The 23,093-nt window shown below is 43.1% G+C and overlaps 1 protein-coding gene and 1 long non-coding RNA gene across 6 annotated transcripts in view; one reads left to right on the forward strand and one right to left on the reverse strand.

Annotated features, from left to right (window-relative positions):
* The window catches only part of SLC15A2 (solute carrier family 15 member 2), a 54,767-nt gene that overhangs the window by 3,677 nt on the left and 27,997 nt on the right, over positions 1–23,093 (forward strand). Inside the window, exons 1-7 of one of the 5 annotated variants that reach the window (XM_033064945.1) lie at positions 10,022–10,241; positions 10,324–10,370; positions 13,635–13,722; positions 14,334–14,475; positions 16,249–16,341; positions 17,429–17,528; positions 22,517–22,607. In XM_033064945.1, the coding sequence (XP_032920836.1) occupies positions 13,716–13,722; positions 14,334–14,475; positions 16,249–16,341; positions 17,429–17,528; positions 22,517–22,607 (433 nt within the window). In that variant the 5' untranslated portion in view covers positions 10,022–10,241; positions 10,324–10,370; positions 13,635–13,715. Of the gene's footprint in view, positions 1–10,018; positions 10,371–11,476; positions 11,565–13,634; positions 13,723–14,333; positions 14,476–16,248; positions 16,342–17,428; positions 17,529–22,516; positions 22,608–23,093 lie in introns of those variants that run through there. The other 4 variants (XM_033064942.2, XM_033064944.1, XM_033064941.1 and 1 more) reach the window with 4 other exon arrangements.
* LOC116998826 lies at positions 5,511–23,022 on the reverse strand. The gene is made up of 2 exons (XR_004418466.1): positions 22,956–23,022; positions 5,511–5,693 (listed from the first exon to the last, which is right to left on the reverse strand). It is a non-coding gene; the product is annotated as an uncharacterized LOC116998826 (long non-coding RNA).

Below are 23,093 nucleotides of genomic sequence, written 5' to 3' on the forward strand. Positions count from 1 at the left end.
AATCTGAGTTTATACAGGAAAGAAATATTTCTAGATGAATACAATGCCAAGCCATTCCATGTATAGTCTCTTGTGATTTATTGTAAGAAGTAAAACTGAATGGGAGATAGAGGAAAAAGTGCCATGTACACTTTTCTTCTAAAAGTGATTATTTCTATAAACAGATCTCTGAGCACTCAAAGGTTCTTTGAAGTCAATTGAATGTATTCAATTCACTCAGGTGGCTGTCTGCATCCTAAAGGACTGGCATGGCTAGATCTCCTCGTGTAGCACAGGTGTAGCTGGAGGTTGTGGAAAAGGTGTTTGCATTTTTGGTATGGATGTATCAAAGTTATTAAATGTTGTCACTAATGGATTTCTCTGACAGTCTGGTCTCCTCTACTTATCAAGGAGTACTTGGATTGATGTAAAGACTGAGTGCCAGACAGCAAAGATAGCTGTGGGCACAGGAGGTGGGAAGAGTGGTGGAAAGCCTGTACCAGTGTATCCCCAGCACCACTATGCACCAGCTGGGGTGGAAACACCGTCCCCTCTTCTCACACACCACAGATGATGAGTGGATGTATTAATATACACTTTTGCCTGCTGCTTGGGTATGTGCCGTGCTGCTGCCCAGTGCATTCAGCACTGCTCTGTGGCTTCTGGGTGGCCACAAGCTATAGAGCACCAGAGGAGTTTTTGTGCACCCATGGAAAAAACATTTCTTTGTTCAGGGTTGCTGTTTGCACAGGAGAAGCAAACAGAGAATTTGCAGGTATGTGATGCAGAACTTAGCTGTTGTGTGGTGGGCACAACCATGCCAGGAGGAAGGAGATCTCAGGAGGAAGGAGACAGGCTGGGGATAGAGGAGGAGGAGGATTAAAGCAAATGCCTAATTCAGTATTCAGTCACAGCCAGAAGATGTGCTCCAGTTAAGGCAATGAGGCTGGAGATCTGGGAGAAGGATGGTTGAGCAGGAGGAAGATAACCTGTGCTGTGCAGTGGCTGGGTGCATCAAGGGAAGGCTGAGCACTCCTGGTCCCACTGATGTCAGGTGGATCTCATGCCACTCATCTCCTAGGAAAAAAGGACCTTTTTTTGGGAGTTAGCATAAGGATGAAGGATGTAGAGTCACAGATGAATTCTTCCTTCTATGAGAGTATAACTCTTATCCCTGCCAAACTCTGAGGGGATTTGTCATGAGTGCCAGTGGAGAAAAGACTGCCCTGAGCACAGGATGGCCAGAACAAAAAGAATTGTGCGACCAAGTGTTAGGGTTCCTGGAGTCCCAAACTCTGCATGGTTAGATCAGCATTAAAAAAAGCAAAAATAACTCTAATTTTGTACTGGTTCCTCTGGGACTTGATGCAGGGAAAACCCACATGACTGCACTTCTCCCTGGAGCTGGTGAGAGCTGCTCCCACTCACTGTGTTAGCAAAATGATCCCCATGGACACTGCGGGGGGAGGCTGGAAAGAATGGATGGCACTGCAAGCTCGTTATGAAAATGCAGGGAACCAGAGTTAATGAGCCTTGGACGAGCCTCTAATGTGCCTGGCCCTTGGTGTGGTGGTAGAGGAAGCTGGGTGGGGAGGATCTGATTAACATCTCAGTGGAAATGACAGACCCTAGAATGCAGAAAGTCGTATCATACCAGTCAGTGCTTGCATCTGGGAGGGGCCACTGTCAGAGAGCTGAGATCTCTGTGGATTAGATCTGGAAGGCTTTTTTCATCAGAACAGAGGTATTTTTGGGGATTTACATGTTCTCTATCCCTAGCAGCTTGCCTTGATGAAATACCGATTACACAATTGCAATCTGACTTAAACCATAGTCAAAAAATCATCTGTGTGCTGGGTTATGGTGAGAATACCATCTCTGTGATAGCAAATATTTGAAATTGTGCATTATGTCCCCTGACACAGGAAAACTTGCAGAGAACAACAAACAGGCTGTTTACTTTAGGTATATGGAAAAAAATACGGAAAACTAGAATTCATGCCTTCTCTGAGATTTTCTTAGTCCAGTAGCTAGATTAATGAATGAAATCACTTGCCCTAGATGTGCAGGAGATTGTGCTGCTTGAGGTTTGTTTTATAGGCAGTGCAGTTAAGGTTAGGAAACTTGAAATAAGTGCTCATGGGCCTGACAAGCAGCACAGTCAGAATCAAACCCCAGGGTCCTGCTGTCACATCCTGTAGCCCCTCCTTCACTGCCCAACAGACTGCCCCCAGGTCCAGGCATCCCTGTGAGCTGGCTGTGAACAGAGTAGTTATAGGATTTCTTGTTTCTTGGTACCAACTGCCTCACTGAAGCCAGTAAAAGCGGCATTTTACTCAGGAGCAGGGTGGGAGAGGGAGCTGGACACATCACCTGAAGAGAGCTACCTGAGAAATCAGTGCAGAGAAATTCCCAAGGCAGTGTCTGTCCCAGAGGCTGGAAGCGAGCATGGTGATTAGGGCAATGCATCCATGGGGTGGCTGAGGCACAGACTGCATCTGTCTTTCAGCATTCCTCCAGATCCTGCTGCAGACTGTGGTCTTCGGTGGCTGAGCTGTCCCTCAGAGCCTGTGGCACAATAAATCAGTAGCTGTTTCTCACTTGCTCTGATAATACTGCAGGCGGGGCAGCTTAACGGAGAGACTGCTGGGCTGGCATGCTCGAGGTTTCAGCAGTTACCTTCATCAGGATGTTTCTTCCTTCTTTTGCTCCTTATTGGAATGGAGGTACTGGTATCTGCTCAGTGAGATGCCCTGAGACCCGCTGCTGAAAGGCACTGTGTGAGATCCTGCTTCTGAAACCACCAGGGAGAAAATGTTCTTGGGACACCAAATGGTCCTCAAGTGCTTCTCCTAAGTTCTGCCTCACCACGTACATCTTTATTCCAGCTGCAGGGAAGCACCTCCCACCTAACACCAGGAAGGGGACGACCCAGCCGCAGCTCCAGGCAAGTGAACCTGGGTAAATGTTTAGATTTTTCTGTTTCCAGGCTCTCTCTGACATTCAGAAGCTCTGAACAGAGAGCCTGAGTCGAGCCTGAGTCAGACAGGTGTCTCAGTACTGACAGGTGTGGCACTGGGTGCCCGAGGGACCAGCACGCCTTGTGACAGTCAGAATTGATCGCTTGCAGCCAAGAGAGACAAACAGCACCGAGTTAGAAACTGAGCTCACATGCACTCACACACCTATCTTAGCTCTCCTTTTCTGCATTTGTTTTTTTTTCAGAGCACCCTCTCTGTTGCTGAATTTACATACCTATATGAACACTAAAAATAGCTATTGTTTCAACTAGGAACTGTCTCTAAGCAGTGGGCAGCATTTCTAAAATGCCTTAAATTTCTATAAATGGGGAACAAAGGACTATCATGATGGGCAGAACATAGAAACATCCCAGAGGTTGGACATTTTCCCATTGCCTGGAGCACCTGCATGTACATTTTCTCTATATCTTGAACTTACTGAAACCAGTGCTACAGCCAGTTCATGATACCTTACACCATAGCAGCAAGTCCATACTAGAAGTGGAGGGGAAAACAGCTGGAAAATTATTCAAGAGGACCCTTAGCCATCTCCTTACTGACAGCCTGAATAGTTAAATTATTCCTGATCTTCTATGCAATATATACCTTTCCTTGGTATTCACTTGCTGTTAATCAGCGGTCTGTTCTAAAAGATCACAAGTCTTATTCTGGAACTAGCTCCCATTTTTTTTTTCCTAGTGTTTTTGTGATACTCTCATCTTAAGAGCCTAGAAAGTAATTTAAATTCATGGTTGTATTTTGTTTGTGCTGAGTTTTCTTCATTTCCTGCCTCAGCTCTCTCATGTCCTGTGTTTTGCTTGAACATTCCCTTCAATGAAGAGAAAAATCCTAATTTTTCCTTGCTACGATGACCTCTTAAATAATTGTTCAGAAATAAAAGCCCTTCCCCCTCTCTCCCTGCCCCAATCTTCTAATACAAGTCAAAGCATTACCAAGTGAAGCTTTTTTATTTTTCCCAACAACTATTCTCCCTCCAGCTTTTCTTCTCTATTGCATTGTCTGGCCTGTAGTGCTCATATGTCTTTTCTGCTTGTTTTTCACAGTGCTTGCCCAGAGTCTCATGCTGCTGGCTTTGCCATGCTGTGCTTTGTACTTATCTATGTTATATCTTCTTATAATATGAATAACTCCCTGGATCCTGGCCATACTTCCTACATTATAGATTTAAATTCTTCTTACCATCTATCTTTTCTTTAATATCTTTTCTGTGCACAGCCTGCTCTTTTGTAGCCATTATTAAAGTTTTGCTTCCATCCTCCTTTCACAAGCCCCTCACGATTTGCCATCATCTTTTTATGAGTTGTTCATGCTGTTCTTCGTCTTTCATTTCAGGCTTTGCATCCCTTGTTGCTCTACCAAATGAATCATCATATGCAGGAATTTATTCCTCATTTAATTTTGGAGTTTGATTGTGATCAGCTTAGGCATCTCACTATTGCACATTGTAGCTATTGTTGTATGCTTCTCTTCACTCTTAAATTCAGGTGTCTCTTGGTGTTTCACTAGTGCATCTTTCTAGTCCTCCTGCCCAATTCCAGTGGATCATCCTAATCCAGCTGATAGCAGAGTTCTTCAGGAACTGACTGCCTGTTTGTAGCCTTGACTTTATCTTGAGGTGATGATAGATATGGGGCCTTGAAGCATGGGGTGGGACTTGAGGGCAGTAAAAAGGGCAAGGATGTAGATGTCTTCAGGGTCATGATGTTGGGTGATGGAGATCCCATTTTATTGTACTGCTGAACTCATTCCTAACTACTTCTGTGTGTGAAGAAAATACTTGTGATTTTCCCCTGCAGAAGAGTTTCCCTAAAGTCTCTCTGAAACAAAGTCACAGCAGTTTACAGGAGGTTATGGGAAAAGCAGAAAGGAGTAAACTGTGGAAGTGTAGTTTGAGATTGTTGATTCTCCTTCAGGCAACTCATGGCTTGAAGGTGAAAAAGGGTTTGGGGGAACAGCTTGTCAACGTTATATCTGCTTTTCAGTGTGATATGTGAAGAACTGGGAACTGAAGCCAGTCTGTCAAAGGTTGGTGAAACCCTGTGTCTTCTCACAACCTTAAACACTAGGTGCCCCATCCCTGGAAACCTTCACAATCAGGTTTGACAGGGCTTTGAGCAACCTGATCTACTTGAAGACGTCTCTGCTTATTGCAGAGGAGTTGGAATGGACGGACTTTGAAGCTCCCCTCCAGCCCAAACTATTCTGTGATTCTATGATAATGAAAGACATGCATAGTTAAGATCAGCTCTGTATCTGGTGTATAGTGTCAAAAATTTGGATTTATGGCCAGCTGTAGATGTCTAGTCACAGGACCAGTCCCTACCCTCAACCAGAAGTAGTAATTTTATTGAAAGATCTTGTAGCTGCAGTGCAAAGTGATTGATGGTGAACATCCATGAAAGGTGCCATGCAGCCTCAGAGGCTGTATTCAAGAAAGGCAGATTCCCTGTGACATTTGAGAGCTGAGCAGTGATGACTTCAGATCAGAAATAAACGGAAGATTAACTATTTTATTGGTGGCCAAAGGACTGCTGCTGAGAAGTGAAACATTAACAGCAGGGTGAAAGAGAGCTGGGATTGCTCAACGAGGTTCATCTTGAGGCACAACAGAGCTGGGGTCATCCAAGGCACGGGAAGCGGCCGGAATGGCAGAGGGCGACTGCACACCACAGCCTGCAAAGGAAGCCCAAGCTGGTGAGGAAGTTTTAAGATTTCTTCTTGCTGATACTAAGGAAAAGTGAAGGCAAAAGGGCACAAGGAGGGATGAGAAGTTTCTCTGATTGTTACAGGTTGACTTGTGACCAGATGACAGGCTCTTAAATGCATATTAGGTACTTGATATTGTTAGTGGTATTAATCTAAATACCTTCACAATTTTGAGTCTGTAATGGCTGGTGAATAGAGGAGAGATGTGGGTTTGAAGGCTTCTGGCATATTTTCCTGGTTGTTCAAATGATTTGATACATCATTTTCTTAAATTACTTTGAAGTTTGGGAGAAGTCTTCAGGCAATGGAAACTGCTCTTGATCTGTATAAATCAGTTAAGCACTGCTCTTTCTTGTGATCAAAGAATCGGAGAAAATAAGCCAGAAGAGACCTCCAGAGGTTATCACATCCTTCCAGGGTCTGGTCACCAAGCCCAAAGTGTTGCTGCCACACATTCATCTAGTTTCTTAAAACCTTATCTCAGAAACAGAGAAAGAGGAGAGAAATACATATATGGTAAAAGGGCTATAAAAGTATGACCAGTGTATATGAATTAAAAATTAGACTCATTATTAAAAGACAAGTGTGGCTGAGCTGAAAATTAGGAAGGGATTGTACCACAAGATAAATGCAGCTAAAAATGAAGAGAGTAGTTGAGTATAAACAGATTGAGGTGCACAGTACTGCAGCAGGCAGTGGTGAGAATGTGAGGATTGTAAAAGCAACGTGAAAATGCAGATTCTCTTTCTGAGGATTTGGAAACCAGGAAAAAATTAAATTATGAACTGAAAGTCATACCAAAATGTATTCATGGGAACTTCTGGCTATGCAAGGCATCTGGTAGCTGAATAGAACATTTAAGCATGAATCATCCTACAGACTCCCCAGTTGCATAAAAGATAATTCAGAAAAGAGGAAATCTTACAGAAAGCAGTCCTTGCTTTCCTACTTATCAGGTGAAGTTGTTTGACTTTCACAGAAACTCAGGAGGGCACCTCATCCATATGCCAGCTCTGGGACAGGACCTGATATTTATGTAGTCCCTAATGCATTCTTATATAACAGACATCATGGGTTGTCTGCACCCTGCAGGCCAAGCCACACCATCTCTCTTCCAATGCTCATCTGTCCTCACTGAAAGGGAAATTGGAAAAAGGAGCCCCAAATATTATTTACTGGGAAAAGTCAGTTATTTCTCTCATCTTATCTTCAACAAAAATGGATTATCGTTTATCTCGCTGGCTGTTTTTCTGTCAATGGAAAGGAGTAGCATTTGGTATTCTTCTTTCCCAAATTTCATCATTTTCATTCCAGAGTTGTAAAATGGTTTTTCCCATTTTGGAATCATACCCAGTTGTCCCCCAGGCTTCTTCACCCTGGTTTCAAGCACAAACAAGAACACCATGCTGGCTGTGGTGTAGTTTTCTTTGCTCATGGAAAAGCTGAGCACCTGCATGTTTCATGCTTTCCTAATCTGATGGAAAATCATTGATACTCTTAGAGGGATTTCCCAGTTATCCACTGTTATGGGCATTTCACATGGACCCTATTGCCTTGTGAGAGATCAGAAACACTGCATTTAGGATATATCACATACAGAGCTGCTCTAGCTGTTACTCCACTTACCAAAGAATAAAACAGTCTGGTTTGAGAACATTTTCTCCAGTCTGAACTGGCTGTTTTGCAATCCTTAGTCTCCTTTTGGTGCTTAGAAGGGATTATCTGATCAAGTATCTCTCTTACTATGGAGGAACACTCCTGGAGGAACAATCCACTTTTTTAAAGGCAGTGGTGATGCTGCTTTTGCCTTTCACAAGGGAAGTGGCTCAATATGGTATTCAGCACCTGAAGGTGAATTTTTATCAGGCTCTGATGATCTGAGCACATTTGAGATATCCAAATATTATTTAAGCAGTTTTTTTGTCTCATTTCACACATACTCCTGCTGGTTCATTTCAAAAGTGTTACATACCTTGTTGCAATTTACTTTTTTAGCGAAAATAACAAAAAGGGCACAAGTTTCCTGGCTTCTCTGGATGAGCTTTTATTTGCTTGTTTTCTGGTTTAAATAACATCTTTTCATTTACCTTCCTCTCTCTCCAATATTGACAGCATTTCTAACACCTTTTCTTATTGCCTTTCATGTCCCCTTGCTAGCTGTAGTTCATTTTGTGCCTTAGCTTTGCAGGCACACCTCTACTGCTCCGTGTTTGATCTGTCTGTCTATACTTGTCTTCAGAAATGCCACCTTATTTCCATTTGTGGCACAATTCCTTACTGATTTTCAGTCCAGTTGCACAGGTTGCCTTCTGTCAAGTATTAATCTGTACTTGTATCCGAGGTGCTTGCAAATTTATTCTCCTAAACTTGTTTTTGCTTTTTGCTCCAAGGTAACATTTATTGCCAGAGATTTGAATTCCTTTTCTTCCTTTCTGTCTGAGAAGACCTTCTGGCAGCTAATGGCCTAAACATCTCTGCAGTGTATTAGACAAGTAGTATGTTAATCCTACTGACTGATAGGGATTTTCATGCTAGTAAAAAAAAAAAAGTCATTTAGCTTATGTGATGCATGGGGCTGTATACACACAGAGGAAATATAGCTGCAGGAGGCAGAAAACATTAAAGCATCACACTGCAGCAGCGTGGGAGTGCTGTGCAAGGGATGGTGGAACCTTTCTTGTCTTCTTTTTGTATTATTCCTTTAATAACTCTGTTGCTGTGTTTGCTCTGCTTGCCTGTGTATGGCAGAATACAGCAGGTTTCTCCTGGGAGCTGTACAGAAATACCTGGGGCATGAGATGCCAGCAGAGGGCTCAGAAATATTTCTGCTGCCTCTAGCACGGGGTCAGACTTGCAGGAAATGAGTGCTTGCCAACCTGGTGTGGAGGGACAGGACCCGTGTGAACAAGACCTGTTCAGCCCCCAACACTGGGTCTGCTTTTGAGCATTCATGGAAAGGGCTTGATAAACCTGAGCTCCCTACACCAGGAAAAAGCAAGGCTGTGCATGTGTGCAGGTCACTGGGAGGGCTGAAGACAAGGAGCAGGACAGAGGAGGTACCAAACTATTGTTTTGCCATTTCTGTAGAAGAAAAAAAGAACAAGAAAGGGGTAGAACTTTCTGACTCCATCTGAAGTTTGGCCTTCAGGTGAAGTTTTGCCCAGCTGACACCATGTTTAGCTGCCCAGTTAGCAGGAGTGAAATGGAATCTCTGAGGATTTTCAGAGAAAGCAATGCAGAGCACATGATGGAATGTGGATAGTAAGTTCCTCTGTGAAGTCCATCACATCTGATTCCCTTGTGTAAGTGTTCTCCATGTCTTGTTAGCAGTAACTGAAGCCAGATTAAGGATCTGTGGTGTGGCCAAAGGCCTCTTTCCTGGTTCGTTAGCTGCAAACCTGTTTCTTGTGATAACCAAGCACTATCAGCACCTCAGTACTTGCACTAAGGATGAGTTTATGCAGACTCCTTGTACCAGCTGTGGATTCTGGGTGTGGTCTGTGCATTGCTGATAAGAGAATGGGGAAATATTTGGAAAAATTCTTTGAACATTTGCCTTTTAAAGAAGTGAAGTGTAGGGGGAAGAAAAAGCCTCTGCACTGTGCTGAGGATACAGCAGAGCCACAAGCATTGAGGATAGTTTATGGGAATGTTGTGAGTTTTGCTCTGCAATTGCAGCTGGCACTGGAAGAATACTGATGAAGAGCTCCACTATTGCCATGGGAAGGGCATGGAAGGAGGGACAACAATGTACCTGCAGGGAGCTGAGCCCACCTAGCTGCAGGGGCAATCCAGGGACTCCCAGCACAGACAGGCTGTATTTGTCACATACAGAGCCCCAAAGTGGTCTTCTGGATAATAGAAAGTAGAGAGAGAGGTTGGGGCTGCTTCTGGGTGCTGGCTGTGCCCCCTTGATTAAACTGTCCCATGGGAAAAAGCAAGGTCATTCTAGGAAATTGGTGTGGGAATGAACCCTGGGTCACTTCACTCCTGCAGTAGCAAAGAAATGATTTAACACAATGCAGGCATCTGTGACATCCAGCGTCCAAGGGTTTGGTGTGATGAACCTTTTAGTAGTTATGTCTTGGAATGTGTGGCTTTCCAGTGAAATGAGATCCTGCAGAGTAAACCTGTAATTACAACACTGGGAGGGAGATGCACGCTCTGCTCCTAAATCCGCAGGATGTAGGTGTATCTGGGACCTGGGATTTTTATTCAGCTCACATCTGTGCAGCATCCAGCACCGTGCTGGGCTGGTGCACATACAATAGCTGGGGGCATGCCAGACAACAGGGAGGGGTGTGCCACAAAGTGCTCACAGCCCCAACCTGTGACTGATTTAGACTGTTCCCTGACTCCTCTCGAACTCTGGAGTTGTCTTTCCTGGTAGCATCTCCCTCCCCTTTTTGCCCTGGCTGCACAAATGTGCTCAATTAGGGTTAACTCAAACTGAATCAAACTTCGTGCCTGAGGTTGGAAATCTTCCCAGTGAACTCACCACAGCCACATAGCATGGTGGGAGACAAGGCGAGAGGGGAGATGAACGCTTTTCAGAGAAACGAATCCAAGGAAACTTTGTTCACTTTTATTTCTGCAGGAGATGATCCCCCCAAAGGAGATTTCCCTCTTCAGAAAAAATCCCCGGTAAGTGTTACTTCTAGTTTCCTTTGCTTTGCTTTCTGCTCAGCTTGTTTTAAACATTGCAAGATCTCTCTGTTCTCTCCTCTGTTATGCTCTGGCTACAGACAAACACCCTTTCTTGCAGAGGGTTGAAATAAGCCTTAACAACTCAAGGCAAAAATCCCTCCACTAACCTGATTAAGTTAAGAAAGTGCAGCTTAAAGGGAAAACACAAACTGTCTGAATGTTTGGGGAAAAGGGTGAGCTTTTTTATTGCCTTTTTCCTGAACAGTACTGTCCTTGTGGGAAAGAACTTGGATTTCTGAAGTGGATGGGGCTGTTGTGCATAGGAGGGAGAGAGTTGAACTCTGTTTAGTTTGAGGAAACCCACCAGGGAAGGGTACCCAGATGCTGAAAAGCAGAAGGAAGGACAGGGATTGAGGACAGGCCGCTGGTGAGCGTTACAGAGCCCAACTGTAGTGCCAGAGCCTTGGGTTTTCATCTTTGGCTCTAAATTAGAGCCTGATTCAGGTGCATGTGTTGCTGCCTTGCAGCTTTGATATTTGTGCAGGTTTTCAGGCTAATTCTTGTTGAGTGCTTGACCCCTAGAAACTGTTCACTGCATAGTATTCAGGAATAATTTGGCTTATATTGCAGCTGCTTTGACTTGCAGGATAATATGTAATACTTGGTCTTAAAACTCACAGTCATGTCATTAGCAAGCCAACTATTTAACTCAATTTTAATTACTGTGCAGACATTAACTGTTGGATATCCAGAACTCCTGGGAAATACTAATCTTTATCCCATTTTGCCATTAGTCAGCAAGAAGGAGAGCTGAAAACAAACGTCTCCTGTAGTGGGTACTTTAAATGAACTTTCTTTTTTCCAAAGACACAGTCTATCAAACTTCCACAGTATCTTTAAGAGATCCATAATCCCACAGATCCCAGGCTTGCTGTGGCACTGCCGACTATCTGTGTTCATGAATCCAGGCTTAACCTCTTTGCTTTTGCTGGGGCTCTTGCTGAGCACGGTCCGCCTCCGCGAAAGCGAGCAAACTGCATCTGGCTCTCCGCATGGATGAAAGCTTCCCACTTTTGGATGTCCAGGCAGGCCACAGGCAGGTCAGTGATACAGTGGAGAGAATACACGAGGGTTTCTGCATGTGCTGATGCCATCTCATGACACACAAGCCAGATGGAAGTACCCTTGCTTGTAAGTTGTTGCTCTGTTTGTAAGCACTTACTCAGGGTCGTGGCTCAGGCACTTGGGAAGGTTTAGCTGGGGAGTCATTGCTCCCTGCTCTCCTTTCCCTCCTTGCCCCTGCTCGTCTGTAGGAGGTGCCATTCCAGAGCAGGAGTGGCTGAAATGAGTCACTGCACCTTAAACCACTGGGACTTGTGCCCTGGGTGTGGAGGGTCGAGTTCAGGCAGCAGTGCTCCTGCCACTTGTCCACCTGGTTTGGACAGTCGCTCTCTACACCTCCACCAAATGTTATTAACTGCTATGATTATGTATAGTGAGGTCTGGGAAGGAGAGGAAGAAAAAAAATCCCTGTTGTACAATTTTACTTCCAATTTCATAAAACGTCTCCCAGCACCCACACAAAATATAATCTGCCTCTTACGGATTTTCTTCTGTTATTATGAAAAACTTGTTGGAGAAAAATATTATGTGTGTGCATATGGTTGTGTGTTTGTGCACTTACAGCTCATATATGCCACCATTTTTAGGCTAGTCCAAAAGCAGGAGGCCCCAGTGCAGTTTCCAAGGGAGCCTATTCTTTCTTACAAGCCATGTTGCTGAGCACAATGGTTTCAGAGTAAACCATATATTAAATGAATAATTATGTATTTACTTTAGTAAAGAAAAAAGGTCAAGGGTTTCTTATAAAAAGACAGCCCATATTTAGTGAGGAAAATATATACATATATATTATACATAAAAAATATTTGTATTTCGAGGGTTAATTAATGGAAAGAAGGGGGGAGGTGGGAGTTGTGGAGTTTTGATTTTTTAGAATCAGTATGTTTTGTTGTTCTTTCAAAAGGTTAAGGAAGACAGCATCATTAAGCTAGACTCTTCTAAATTTGATGCCATTGCTTTGGGAATCCAAATAAGCTTAGGTCCCTTGGTGGTGAAATAAACCTGAATAAACACATCTATTTTGGTACTGTATTTGCATTTGGGACTCTGGGAAGAAATACAAGAATTCATTATTTCTCACATGAGGCACAGAAATCCATGTGAAGAGTTCATCTCACTTCACTGGCCCATACCATGGCTGTTTTAAATCTATAAGTATACTTGCATCTGTTAATATCACACTCCCCCAAATTCCTCACCAAATCCGTGGCCAGCCCCTCTCTCCTGCTAATTGGCAGAGGCTGGGCAGTGCTGTGAGAATTTGCTTTCCTGTTGCGAGGCAGTGGAGCTGCTAAGCAGCTGGAAGCTGAAAGCTGCTTAGCTCAGACCACTGTGGGGTAGCAAGAGGGACAGAGGCCCACACAAGGTCGTGCCAAGACTCATCTGTTTAATGCCTTGTATTTCACTTGGGAAGTGCTGATGTTAGCTGGAGTAAAGTCAGGCTCAGAGAAAGAGTGGCCACACTTAGGTTTGACAGTTCCATCGCTGGGTTTTTTTAAAGTTCTGATTAATAAATTGAATTATCCATAGCTATGCCAGCAATCTTGGAATATGAAATGGATGCCATGCCTGAGGGAGTGCTGGACAGAGGGCTGATGTTCTGCTTCAGTGAGTGGTGGCACAGCTCAGCACAAGAAAGAAGCAGAGATTGAGAGAGGTAGCAACTTCACACACAGAAGCAGACAGCAGATCCCTGGGGTCTCCCAGTTTCTGAGGCAAGGTCTGGTACTAGAAGAGGGAGTTTTGGGGCAGAGTGGCAGCTTTGTATGAAGTGCAGAAGAAAAGGCATCCAAAGGTGTTTTTTTGGTCTCAGTGACTTTTTAGCATTGCAGTCGAGAGTTGGTAGCACCCTTCCAGTGGAGTTCCTGGAGCTACAAGCATGGTGGGCTGCTGGCAGCCCACGGATCCCCATGACAGTCCTTACTGGGCCATGTCCAGGCTGATTCACTGGGGAGCCTTAATCAAAGCAGGAGTAGTGTGAGATCCACTCTCCCTTTTTAGTCCAGCTCACAGGCCAGTCAAGCATCTGTGGGCACCTGGTTTTTGGACTGGACTCCTCTTCACTATCCAGACACTGTGGGAATATGTTGTGGGGGTGAAGGGTTTGACAATAGATGTGTTCTTGTTTGTCTCCCACAGAAACTCTGTGGCTCCAACTACCCCCTGAGCATTGCCTTCATCGTGGTGAACGAGTTCTGTGAGCGCTTCTCCTACTATGGCATGCGAGGTATGTGGCCTGTGTCTGGGGAGTGACTTTCCCATCCTGAGGTCTTTACACAAACTGGACTGGTGTTTCTGAGCTGTGCTGTGTGTAGTATCAGTTGTCTTTCAAAGTTAATTGACATTTTGGAATGTGTATATGAACAGTACCCTAACATTGTTGCGATATCTAAGATGAGAAGTTGGGACTAGAGGGCTCCAAATGTACCTTCCAGTCTAAATTATTATACAATTCTCTATATCAAACCTGGTTTTCTGCTGTGTGATGTCTTTCATAGTTGATGTGCAATCAGTGTGTTTGGGAATTGAATCTTACAGGCACCTAATCTGCAAATAGAAAATGTGCATAAACAGAACTACAGGTTAGGGTAAGATAAGCTAGAAAATACGGTTTTCAGCTAAACATAAATGTTTATGAGCAAAGGATGTCAGATACTCATATATCTCATTTTAGCTTCTCCTATGTCAGAGATTATGGGGAACAGGTCTGGAAGCACAAATCTTTCCACAGCACTTCTCAGCTGCTAGACCAATCAGTAGTTTTCTTGCCACCATGATCCTGCTTACTTGCAGATATACACATTAATTATCTGATATGATGTTTTTGTTTCCTTTTAGCTGTCCTGACACTATATTTCTTAAGCTTCTTCCACTGGGATGAGAATCTCTCCACTGCTGTGTACCATGCCTTTTCTGCGTTGTGTTATTTCACCCCTGTCATCGGAGCCATCATGGCAGACTCGTGGCTGGGGAAATACAAGTAAGTGAAGACATCTCTCCAATTCAGTCAGCATGCATCCATGCCATGCAGCCTGTGCAAGGCCAGTGTTGTGTGTGCTCCCAGTTTTGAGCTAGCTCAGAATGCAGCAGACACACTTGTGAAGGTCAGCTCCTCTCTGTTAACAGAGCTCATCTGTTGGCTCCTGCTGTTCTGAGCTTGTCTAACACCCAAAGACCAATAGGCAACAAAGTCAGGACAAAATAAATGTTACAATAAACCTTTTCCTCCACTCTCTTTCTCTACCTGACTTCAGGAAGCTCTGGTGTAAGGCAATTAACCCTCAGTTTGCTAAGGTCTGCTTCTGAGAAGGATTCAACGATAGTGAGGAAGCAATGTCATCATGTAGATCTCACAGATTCAGATGATCACTAACTACAATGTACTTACACCTCTCACAGCATAGGTAATGTGTCAGCACACCCACTTTTATGACTGAGAAACCTGTGTTCCCTCAAATCATCTCCACCAGCACATAACCAGATAAACTCTTCCTGAGTAAGAGTCCAGCATCTATCCCAGAGTGGTGATGACCAGCTGGATATAGGACTTTCTTTGCTTGGCACTGTTTTTTATTGTCTGAGAAGTCTTGGCTGTCAGGGTGATGAAGTGCAGCTGAACTCTTCTCTCTAGGACTAAGCCTATCTGGCAGAAGAGTCTCAATAGGAAATAAACAGCTATGCCTATCCAGAAGAAAATTCTTAAGGAGCTATTAGTGTCCTTTTTTCTCTGTGCTTAGTTTTAGTAATTTTCTTGTCCCTTTGAATGAAAAAAATAACAGTGGAACATTATTAAATTCATTATTTAAGGTCACCTAGCAATGTTCATTGGTATTTGAGGATGTCTCTCTTGCAACAGGATGTTGTGAGAACAGATGCTTGTGTGTTAGGCAAGAGACTTACCCTGGAGTAATCCCTATAATTTAATGGGAAGTGGCTTTTTCTGGACCTTGGCCTATATAACAGATTAGAGGGGCTTTTAGGAGTGATCTAATGTGGTGATAAATTAGCTGTTGCAACCAGGGTTTAAATGCATGAGGGACCTCTTCCATGCTCAAAGCTCATAGGACTTCTTCTAGTGTTTCTGTCCTTACAAGGACTTTGATTCCCTCCATATATGTATTCAGCACATGAATACACAGATTTCTCTGAATCTAGAAGCTGGTGAAGGAATAGAATACACTCAAGAGTCTGATCATCCTGCTCATACTTCCTCTTCTCTCTCACCAATGCATGGGAGGCAGAGAGATGAGCTCAGTCTTTCAGAGATACTTGGGACCCAAAACAGACTTACAGCGAGGAAACCACACTCCTAATTCAGGTTTGTTGGTTAGGTGGGTTCAATGTGAGCAATAGTCTCTAGACATCCTTCCTGTCAAGGAATTCACTTATGCCCATCCTACAAAATGCCAGTTATTAGTAATCCAGAAACTGAATTGGACATGAACAGTGCTCTTCTCTTTGCTGACTTCCATGTGTGACAAGACTGGAACACTTTTCATTTATTCTGTTCAGTAATGTCTATAAATAAAGCAGGGGCTATCCTTCCTTATCTGAATCCATTTCCATATTCCTTCTAGTGCCCTCAGTGTTAAGATGAAGGAATTATAGCTGCCTGCTGTAGCAGTGGTAGAACAAACCAGTTCCTTGTGTGTCTGCCAGGTAGAGCTGCCATATCAGGGCACATGGGCACACTCTGTTTTCAGGTTGTACATCACCCAGCACCTTCAGTCACTGCTGTTTGCTTTCCTCACAGGACGATCATCTACCTCTCCATTGTGTATGTTGTTGGCCATCTGATAAAGTCAGTCGGTGCCATTCCATCCCTGGGCAACCAGGCAGTTCATGTGTAAGTAGCCCTTGAAGCCACAGTGCTGTGGCAGGTTGTGGTGGTAGTTAGTTTACCCAAGCCTGTAATTTGTTTCATCTCCATCAGGCCAGCATTTTGGGGGCTGTGCATGGATTACTTTCATCAGGGAAAGGTTAAGAATGTCTGGTAAGAAGGGTGGATCTAGTGTGAACATGCCAGATGAAGTTGGAAATCACCGTACAGACTCTAACCCCTTTGACACAAGCACCTGGGATCACCCCTGTCTGCTATACCATGCTACTGGTTTGGTCTCCTCCGTCCAACTGCCTGCACCAGGCTCCCTCCTCCCTCGTTTCATCAGCACAGCTGCCCAGCTCAGCACAGTTTGTGCATGGGGACACAAAATTGAAATACGTTTTCTGATGACAAGGGAAGGGTCTGTCTCTTCCACAGGATACAACCCTCTAGATTCTGAACTGATAGGCTTGTCAGAGTAGTGTCTCTGAAACCACCAGGCTGGTTTTGTCTGTGTGGTCATGGCTCAAGAAAAATGCACATGCAGGCAGGAGCACATGTTGTTTACAGAACAGTTTTCTTTTGTCCCACACCCAGCCAGTCCTGATACTCTTGTTCCCTAAAGACATAATCTGTCAGGCCAACAATGGTATTTTGAAAACCACTGGGAAGTAGAAAGCACACTAGAGCCTAAGAGCCTAATTCAAGCAGTTTGTCTGCTCTCACCCAGGCTACAAGGCTGCAAAAAGTACTCCCCTTTTTCTTTTTTTTTTCTTTTTCTCAATTGATCACTGGCAGCTTTTGTTGTCATGTGAATAAAAATAATTCCATAGATCTTTCATCTCCTGTATGTCCACTGGACCTCAGAACAACAAGAAACTGTTTGGTTAACCAGTTTGGTTAATTGACTGGTATGGAATGCAGAAATTAGGATAATTAATTAGTTCTTTGTATTATTTGGATACTTAATTTATTTGTTTATCTGGCTCATCATCGTTACCTGTGTGCAAAAGACAACATTATCAGAGGAATCATGGTTGGGTGACACTAAAATGCTCTCATAAGCTCTGGAAAGGTTTTGCAATGGTGATATTTTTGTTCTTGCATGAAGGGTCCTGTCTATGGTTGGTCTGTTTTTGATCGCCCTTGGAACGGGAGGTATCAAGCCCTGTGTCTCTGCATTTGGTGGGGACCAGTTTGAAGAGGAGCATGTAAGACTTCTTTTCTTTCCTAACATCTGCAGTGTCTGCTTACTTTGTGAGGACATTTATGTGATCAAAATCCTGTTGTGCTACAATAAGGGCCAGTTTTCTGGAAAAGACACAGTAAGACATGAGGCAGGATGGTTTGCATAAGACTTGAGAGACTATAGATGCTTCAGGAAGGCAAAATGACAGCAGAACAGGATTGATACTGGAAGGATAGGTAATAATTGCATAAAATCATCTAAATGTTAATTTGATATCAGAATAGTTGAAAAATCCTGGCTTGCGTATCACAGAACTGTATATATCATGGATCAGCTTAACAGGGGTGATCATAATGCACTGCAGGCAAATGAAAGAAAAGACTGTATCATCAGCCTATGTTTCTGTGGGACTTTTTCCTCCAATCATAGTCTGTGTCTCAGATGTTGTTCAGAAAGAACTTCAGGAAATTCTAGTCTTTTGTAAATAGTGCCAGAACGCTTTCTGGACGTTCCAGAATGGAAAGTTCTGAAGTGTTGAGAAAATGTTTCTGCTGTGTTTGTGCTGTGTGTCCTGCAAATTGTAGTCCAGGTGCTGCTTTGTGTCCTCATTCTCTGTCATGAGTGCTTAGCCCCTCATCTGCACTAATCTCAAACTCCCATTATTCAGCACAGGGGCTCAACCAGGGATGAGGTAGTGCTTAGGGAAACAAAGCAGGTCAGGAAGTGCTAATCCTCAGGCAAAATGCAATTGACTTCAAGTTAAATAGGTTTATGTTGACCTAACACGCAAATAAAAATTTCTATTTTCTTAATGACAAGTATTCAAATCTGCAATTGTTTGCATGTCATAAGTCCATTGTTTGCATGGCATAAGTCCTCAAATATGTAGAAGGCCACTGCTACAAAAAAAGAAAATAAATGTTGGGGTCTGTGGTGAGTAGACTTCAACTTAAGGAGGATTATTTAGGACTGACAGTGTGAAATTTTTTCCCACAAATAGATCTAGTGAAATACTGGAAAATACTAGGGCCTTTGGGAGATGGAAATTCCCATCAATGGAGGCATTAAAGAAGGACATTAGACTAATAGTGTGTCAGGAAAAGCACTGGTAAAGTTGGGTAAGAGTTGGCCCCTTAGACAAGGAGCCCAGTAGGGCAATTTTCTCCTGGTCTTTTACAGTGCCCCAATATGATGTCAACATGTAATGAAATAATACAGACTGAATTTAAAAGTTTGGGTAGAGCTGTGCTTTCTGCACATGAACTGAGTGATGCTGAAGGGAAGCTTATGATTACTGAGAAGTAACAAACCATGGGATGTTCTGTGGTCACTTGTCCAAAGCAGATCCTCCTGCAGGCATGTCCACATGCTGCCAGTTGCCCCTGGTGCTTTAGGGGATGCTGCAGAAGGAGGATTAGCAATGTTCTGGCACAACTCAGACCAAAAGCAGGTTAGCAGCACAGCTCTGGATAGCTGCATGCATCCCAGAGCATGGGCATCCTGGCTTGCTGCACCAATAGTTGTTCCAAAAGAATTCTAAGAGGTCCAACAGCAGCACTTACACAAGTGCTACTTCTATGAATATTAATGATTAATAGTGTTTATCCAGCATCTTTCAATTACCACCTAATTATAGTATGATAATATGTAGCACTTATCTTCAGAGTGTTTTATAGACTTCAGCTAATGAATCTCAGCACCTCTCTCAACACATACATATTATTATTCCAAATTTACAACTGCAGCTACATTACAGAGAGAAAACCTGAACTGCCTGTGGTTGTGTGAGCCTGTACCCATTCTCCAGCATTCAGACTACATCTCTCCAACAAATTTATCAACTACAAAAGCTCAAACATTCACCTGTGTGCTACCTTCAAGAAAAACTAATTTAGAGAAAGAAAACTAAAAAGCATTCTGATAAGAACAATGTGTTCTGCTCTATTCGTTCTTTTTCAAACATTCTTTTCAAAATAGAAGGTATTCTATTTTACCATTTTTGAAATGACTTGGCCTTTCAGAAGAAACAAATGTTTTATGCTATGTGACAGGAAGTTTAAGTCATCAGATTTGGAATGAGAAGTTTTGATTTTGTAAGGAATGAAAGGTTTGAGGCCAGCCAGAATATTTGTTTCCTCTGGAGTGGTGTTTGAGCGGCATTATGTTTTATTTTCTTCCACTCCAGGTATGTTGAAATAAGTTTTGAAAATTCCCTATGAAATGAAGCATTTGATTCTCCCTTAATTTTCAGGATGCCAATAAACTTCATCTGAGTCCTTAAGTGTACAGGCTTAGTTGTTTTGTCTGAAAACTTGGGATGAGGTAGTTCTGTGTATAAATAAGTAAATTGCCCCTGCTATTCCTAGAGACAAGTTTATATTTTGAGGTAAATGCACAACATCAATCTGATCCTCTTTTAAGTACTTTAGGAGCATAATAGTTTTGGATCTGCCACTTTGAGAATGGTACTACTACACACAGTGATGGGGACTGATTTGGTGAGAGGTCAGAAAGGGAAAACATTTATCTGCAGGAGATTTCCAAATGCCTTTGAGTATGGCATTAGAAGTCCAAGTTAAAATTGCCTGAACAAAATTACATCTATGATATGTTATATGAATGTGAAGCTGCTGTGCATATTAATTAGGGACTAAAGCTGCTTTCAAGCAGTGCAGTATGGTGTTTAAGGTGCTAAATAGCTTTCCTTTGTTTCTTTATTTTCTGGTTGCCAAGGAGATCGGGATTATCATGTAGAGTACCTTTTCTCAAATTAACTAATCCGAATCATGTTGTTAATGTCTGCTCTTAAAGATTAAGACAATGGGGAGGAAATTCTTTATTCCAATCAGTATACTTTGCAAGCTGCTGTGTCATTATTTTTGTAATTATTTCAACTTTTCTCTGATCATTTTTCTTTCCATCATAAAAATCTGAAAATGTGTGAAATAAGATGCTCGAAATTCTTTATGCATCACTATCCTCTTACCACTGCATTCTTTTTGGTAATTGTTGTTCTCGACTTTATCGTGTCAAGAACTGCATGCTTGAGTTTATCACAGCTCTCAGAAATTCTGATTTGCTCAGATATGAAGGGTTAGAGACATGCCATGACAATTTGGCTGGAAGAGGGCAGGACTGAGAGGGCTCTACTGCACCACCCTCAACAAGTCGTGGGAGGGCTATCCAGGAATGGGGAAGATTGCTGAGGCTGCTCATTTCTCTAGTTTTCTCTATGATGATAAATAACTAGTCACAAAGGTAGAATGAAAAAGAAAATATAGTTTTATAGCTTAGCAGAAGAAAGTTCCAGGTCATCCAAACCACCAGCAAGGAATGGAATACAACAGATAGTAAGGCCCACTGCTGTTTTCTATTAACTATGAGAATGTGCCACTGAGATGATTTTTATAAGGCTTTCAAATCTTTTAGTCCAGGATAAATAATTTATAAGGAATGTATGGGTCAGCTTTGAGCACTCTAGGAAATAAAACTGTGCAAAAGCCAAAAGCTCAAGTTGATGGGGTCTTCCTAACTGTGCTGGGTCAAGGTAGAAAGCCCTTAATCCAAGTAAGCAGTCCTCCTTACTCCTCAGCAGACCCCCAGACTCCTTAGTGGGTGGCAGTGGAAGGTGATGGGGCTCTCACCCTGACCTTCTCACTAGCCACTTTACAAGGGGCCATAAAGAGAAGCCCTCCCATAGTCTCCCTCCTCCCTCTTTTCCTTGCAGTAATCCCCTGTGATAAGAGGCTTCTTGCCATAAGAAGCAGCAATATTTCCTGTTGGCTGCACCATCAGTTACAGGAAGTTTTCCTGTATTTTTGGAGCTCAGGATTCATTATTTTACAGCTGTCCTCTTTTAGCTGCCTGCAATTCTTCACATTTTCTCCAGTTTTCTTGCCTCGTGAATATTGTTGTCTCAGGGAGCAGACAGAAGCAGGACACATTAGAAGGAAAGGAGACAGAACAACAGTCTCTGAGGATTTTTCTAACACTCAGCTAAGTTAAAGCTTTGCATTCAAATGATGCTCAGGTCACAGAGATGAGGCTCAAGGTGCCCTAAGAGGCTCCCTGCAGGCACCATGCCTTATCTGACGCAATTTCCCCCAGTACCTTATCAGCTCGGGTGTCCCAGATCTGCTGATACACATGAGCACGGGGGTGGGGCTCGGGTAGCCTGCTTTTGTTTCCCCTCCCTGCTGGCCCACCCAGGCACAGAGAGGAGGTGAACACTCTAAACAGCACACCTGTGACTGGAGAGAATGCATGCACACATTACTCTTGCACAAGGACCAAACTCTGCATCAAATTCTTGATTCCTTCCAAATTATGAATTATGTGGGAAGAAAGAAGATCAGCAGGAATGCTTTGACTCTATAAACTACAATATGTTACAGCTTAGGTTAAATTCAGAACTCCTTCTCTTAGAGTTCATCCCTCCATCAGGCTCTTGAATTTGCTCCCCTAGATTTAATTTACCCTACTAGTTTGAGGTTGATTGTCCTCATCTTGGTGGTCTCCTCTTTGCTGGGTACTTGTCAATTGCTGGCACTCTTTAATCTATGCTGTGATTACCAGTTCCCTAAAATATACAGGTTTCTTTTTCTATTTCTACACAGGAGAGGAAGGGAAAAAAAAGAACTCAGACACAGAAGGAAATTATGAGCTTGTCAAACCATGCCAAATTGGATTGAATTAGGTGACAAAGGATCTGAATCATGCTACTTGTTCTGAATAAGTAAATGCTTTCCCCTCCTTCCAGTCTCACAGCACTCTCAAAGCAGCGGCTTTTCCTCTGAAATGCCAAAAAGCCCCAAAGCACTTCTCAAGTAACGTGAGCTGATTTGTGTGAGCATTTACCATCACCTGAACAGAAGGTTGTTTGCTTAACATTTTATGCACTTTGTGTCAATATTTACCCAGCCTTCCTAACAAGAGAATTGATAGTGTTCAATTTGCAAGCCCAATGCTGTGCATTAGCCATGACATTGACATTGTCTTCTCTTGTTCTAGACCTCGGAGAGAAGCAAGTTTTTTTCCATCTTCTATTTATCCATTAATGCTGGAAGTTTGATCTCCACGTTTGTAACTCCTGTATTAAGAGGTCAGTGTGGATTTAGAATAAAACAATAAATTAGCTGCCATCTAACTACTTTGCTGTGCATAGTTAGACTCTTATGAAAACAGAATGGCAGAAATTATATTAACTGTGGAGTGGTCAGTGTATTGCATTTACACTGTGTTAATCCTGCTGTTTATTCCTGGTTGTATTTCAAAGCCAGCCTGAACTACAGAATTAAAACATGAAAGGTGGAAAGACCTATATGGTCATCTAATCCCCAGTGCCAGTGAAGGACTTGCCTTCAGGTAAACTATGGATGGGAAATGAGCTCTGCTGTCCTGTGCAGTATCAGGGCTGAAAAACGTAGCAGGGCTGGTTTTGGAGTCCTACCTTCTCCCTCCCACAGGGTGCTGCTGACTTCTGGAGGGCTCTGTCCTGGCTCTCAGGCTTGTCTGCCTGGGTCTGCTTGCAAGATTGCTGCCCTGAGCAACTAGCCTTGAAGACAAAGCACTATGCCCCATTTAAGAC

This window comes from Catharus ustulatus, chromosome 7 (genome assembly GCF_009819885.2).
Source record: "Catharus ustulatus isolate bCatUst1 chromosome 7, bCatUst1.pri.v2, whole genome shotgun sequence".
Lineage (NCBI taxonomy): Eukaryota > Metazoa > Chordata > Aves > Passeriformes > Turdidae > Catharus > Catharus ustulatus.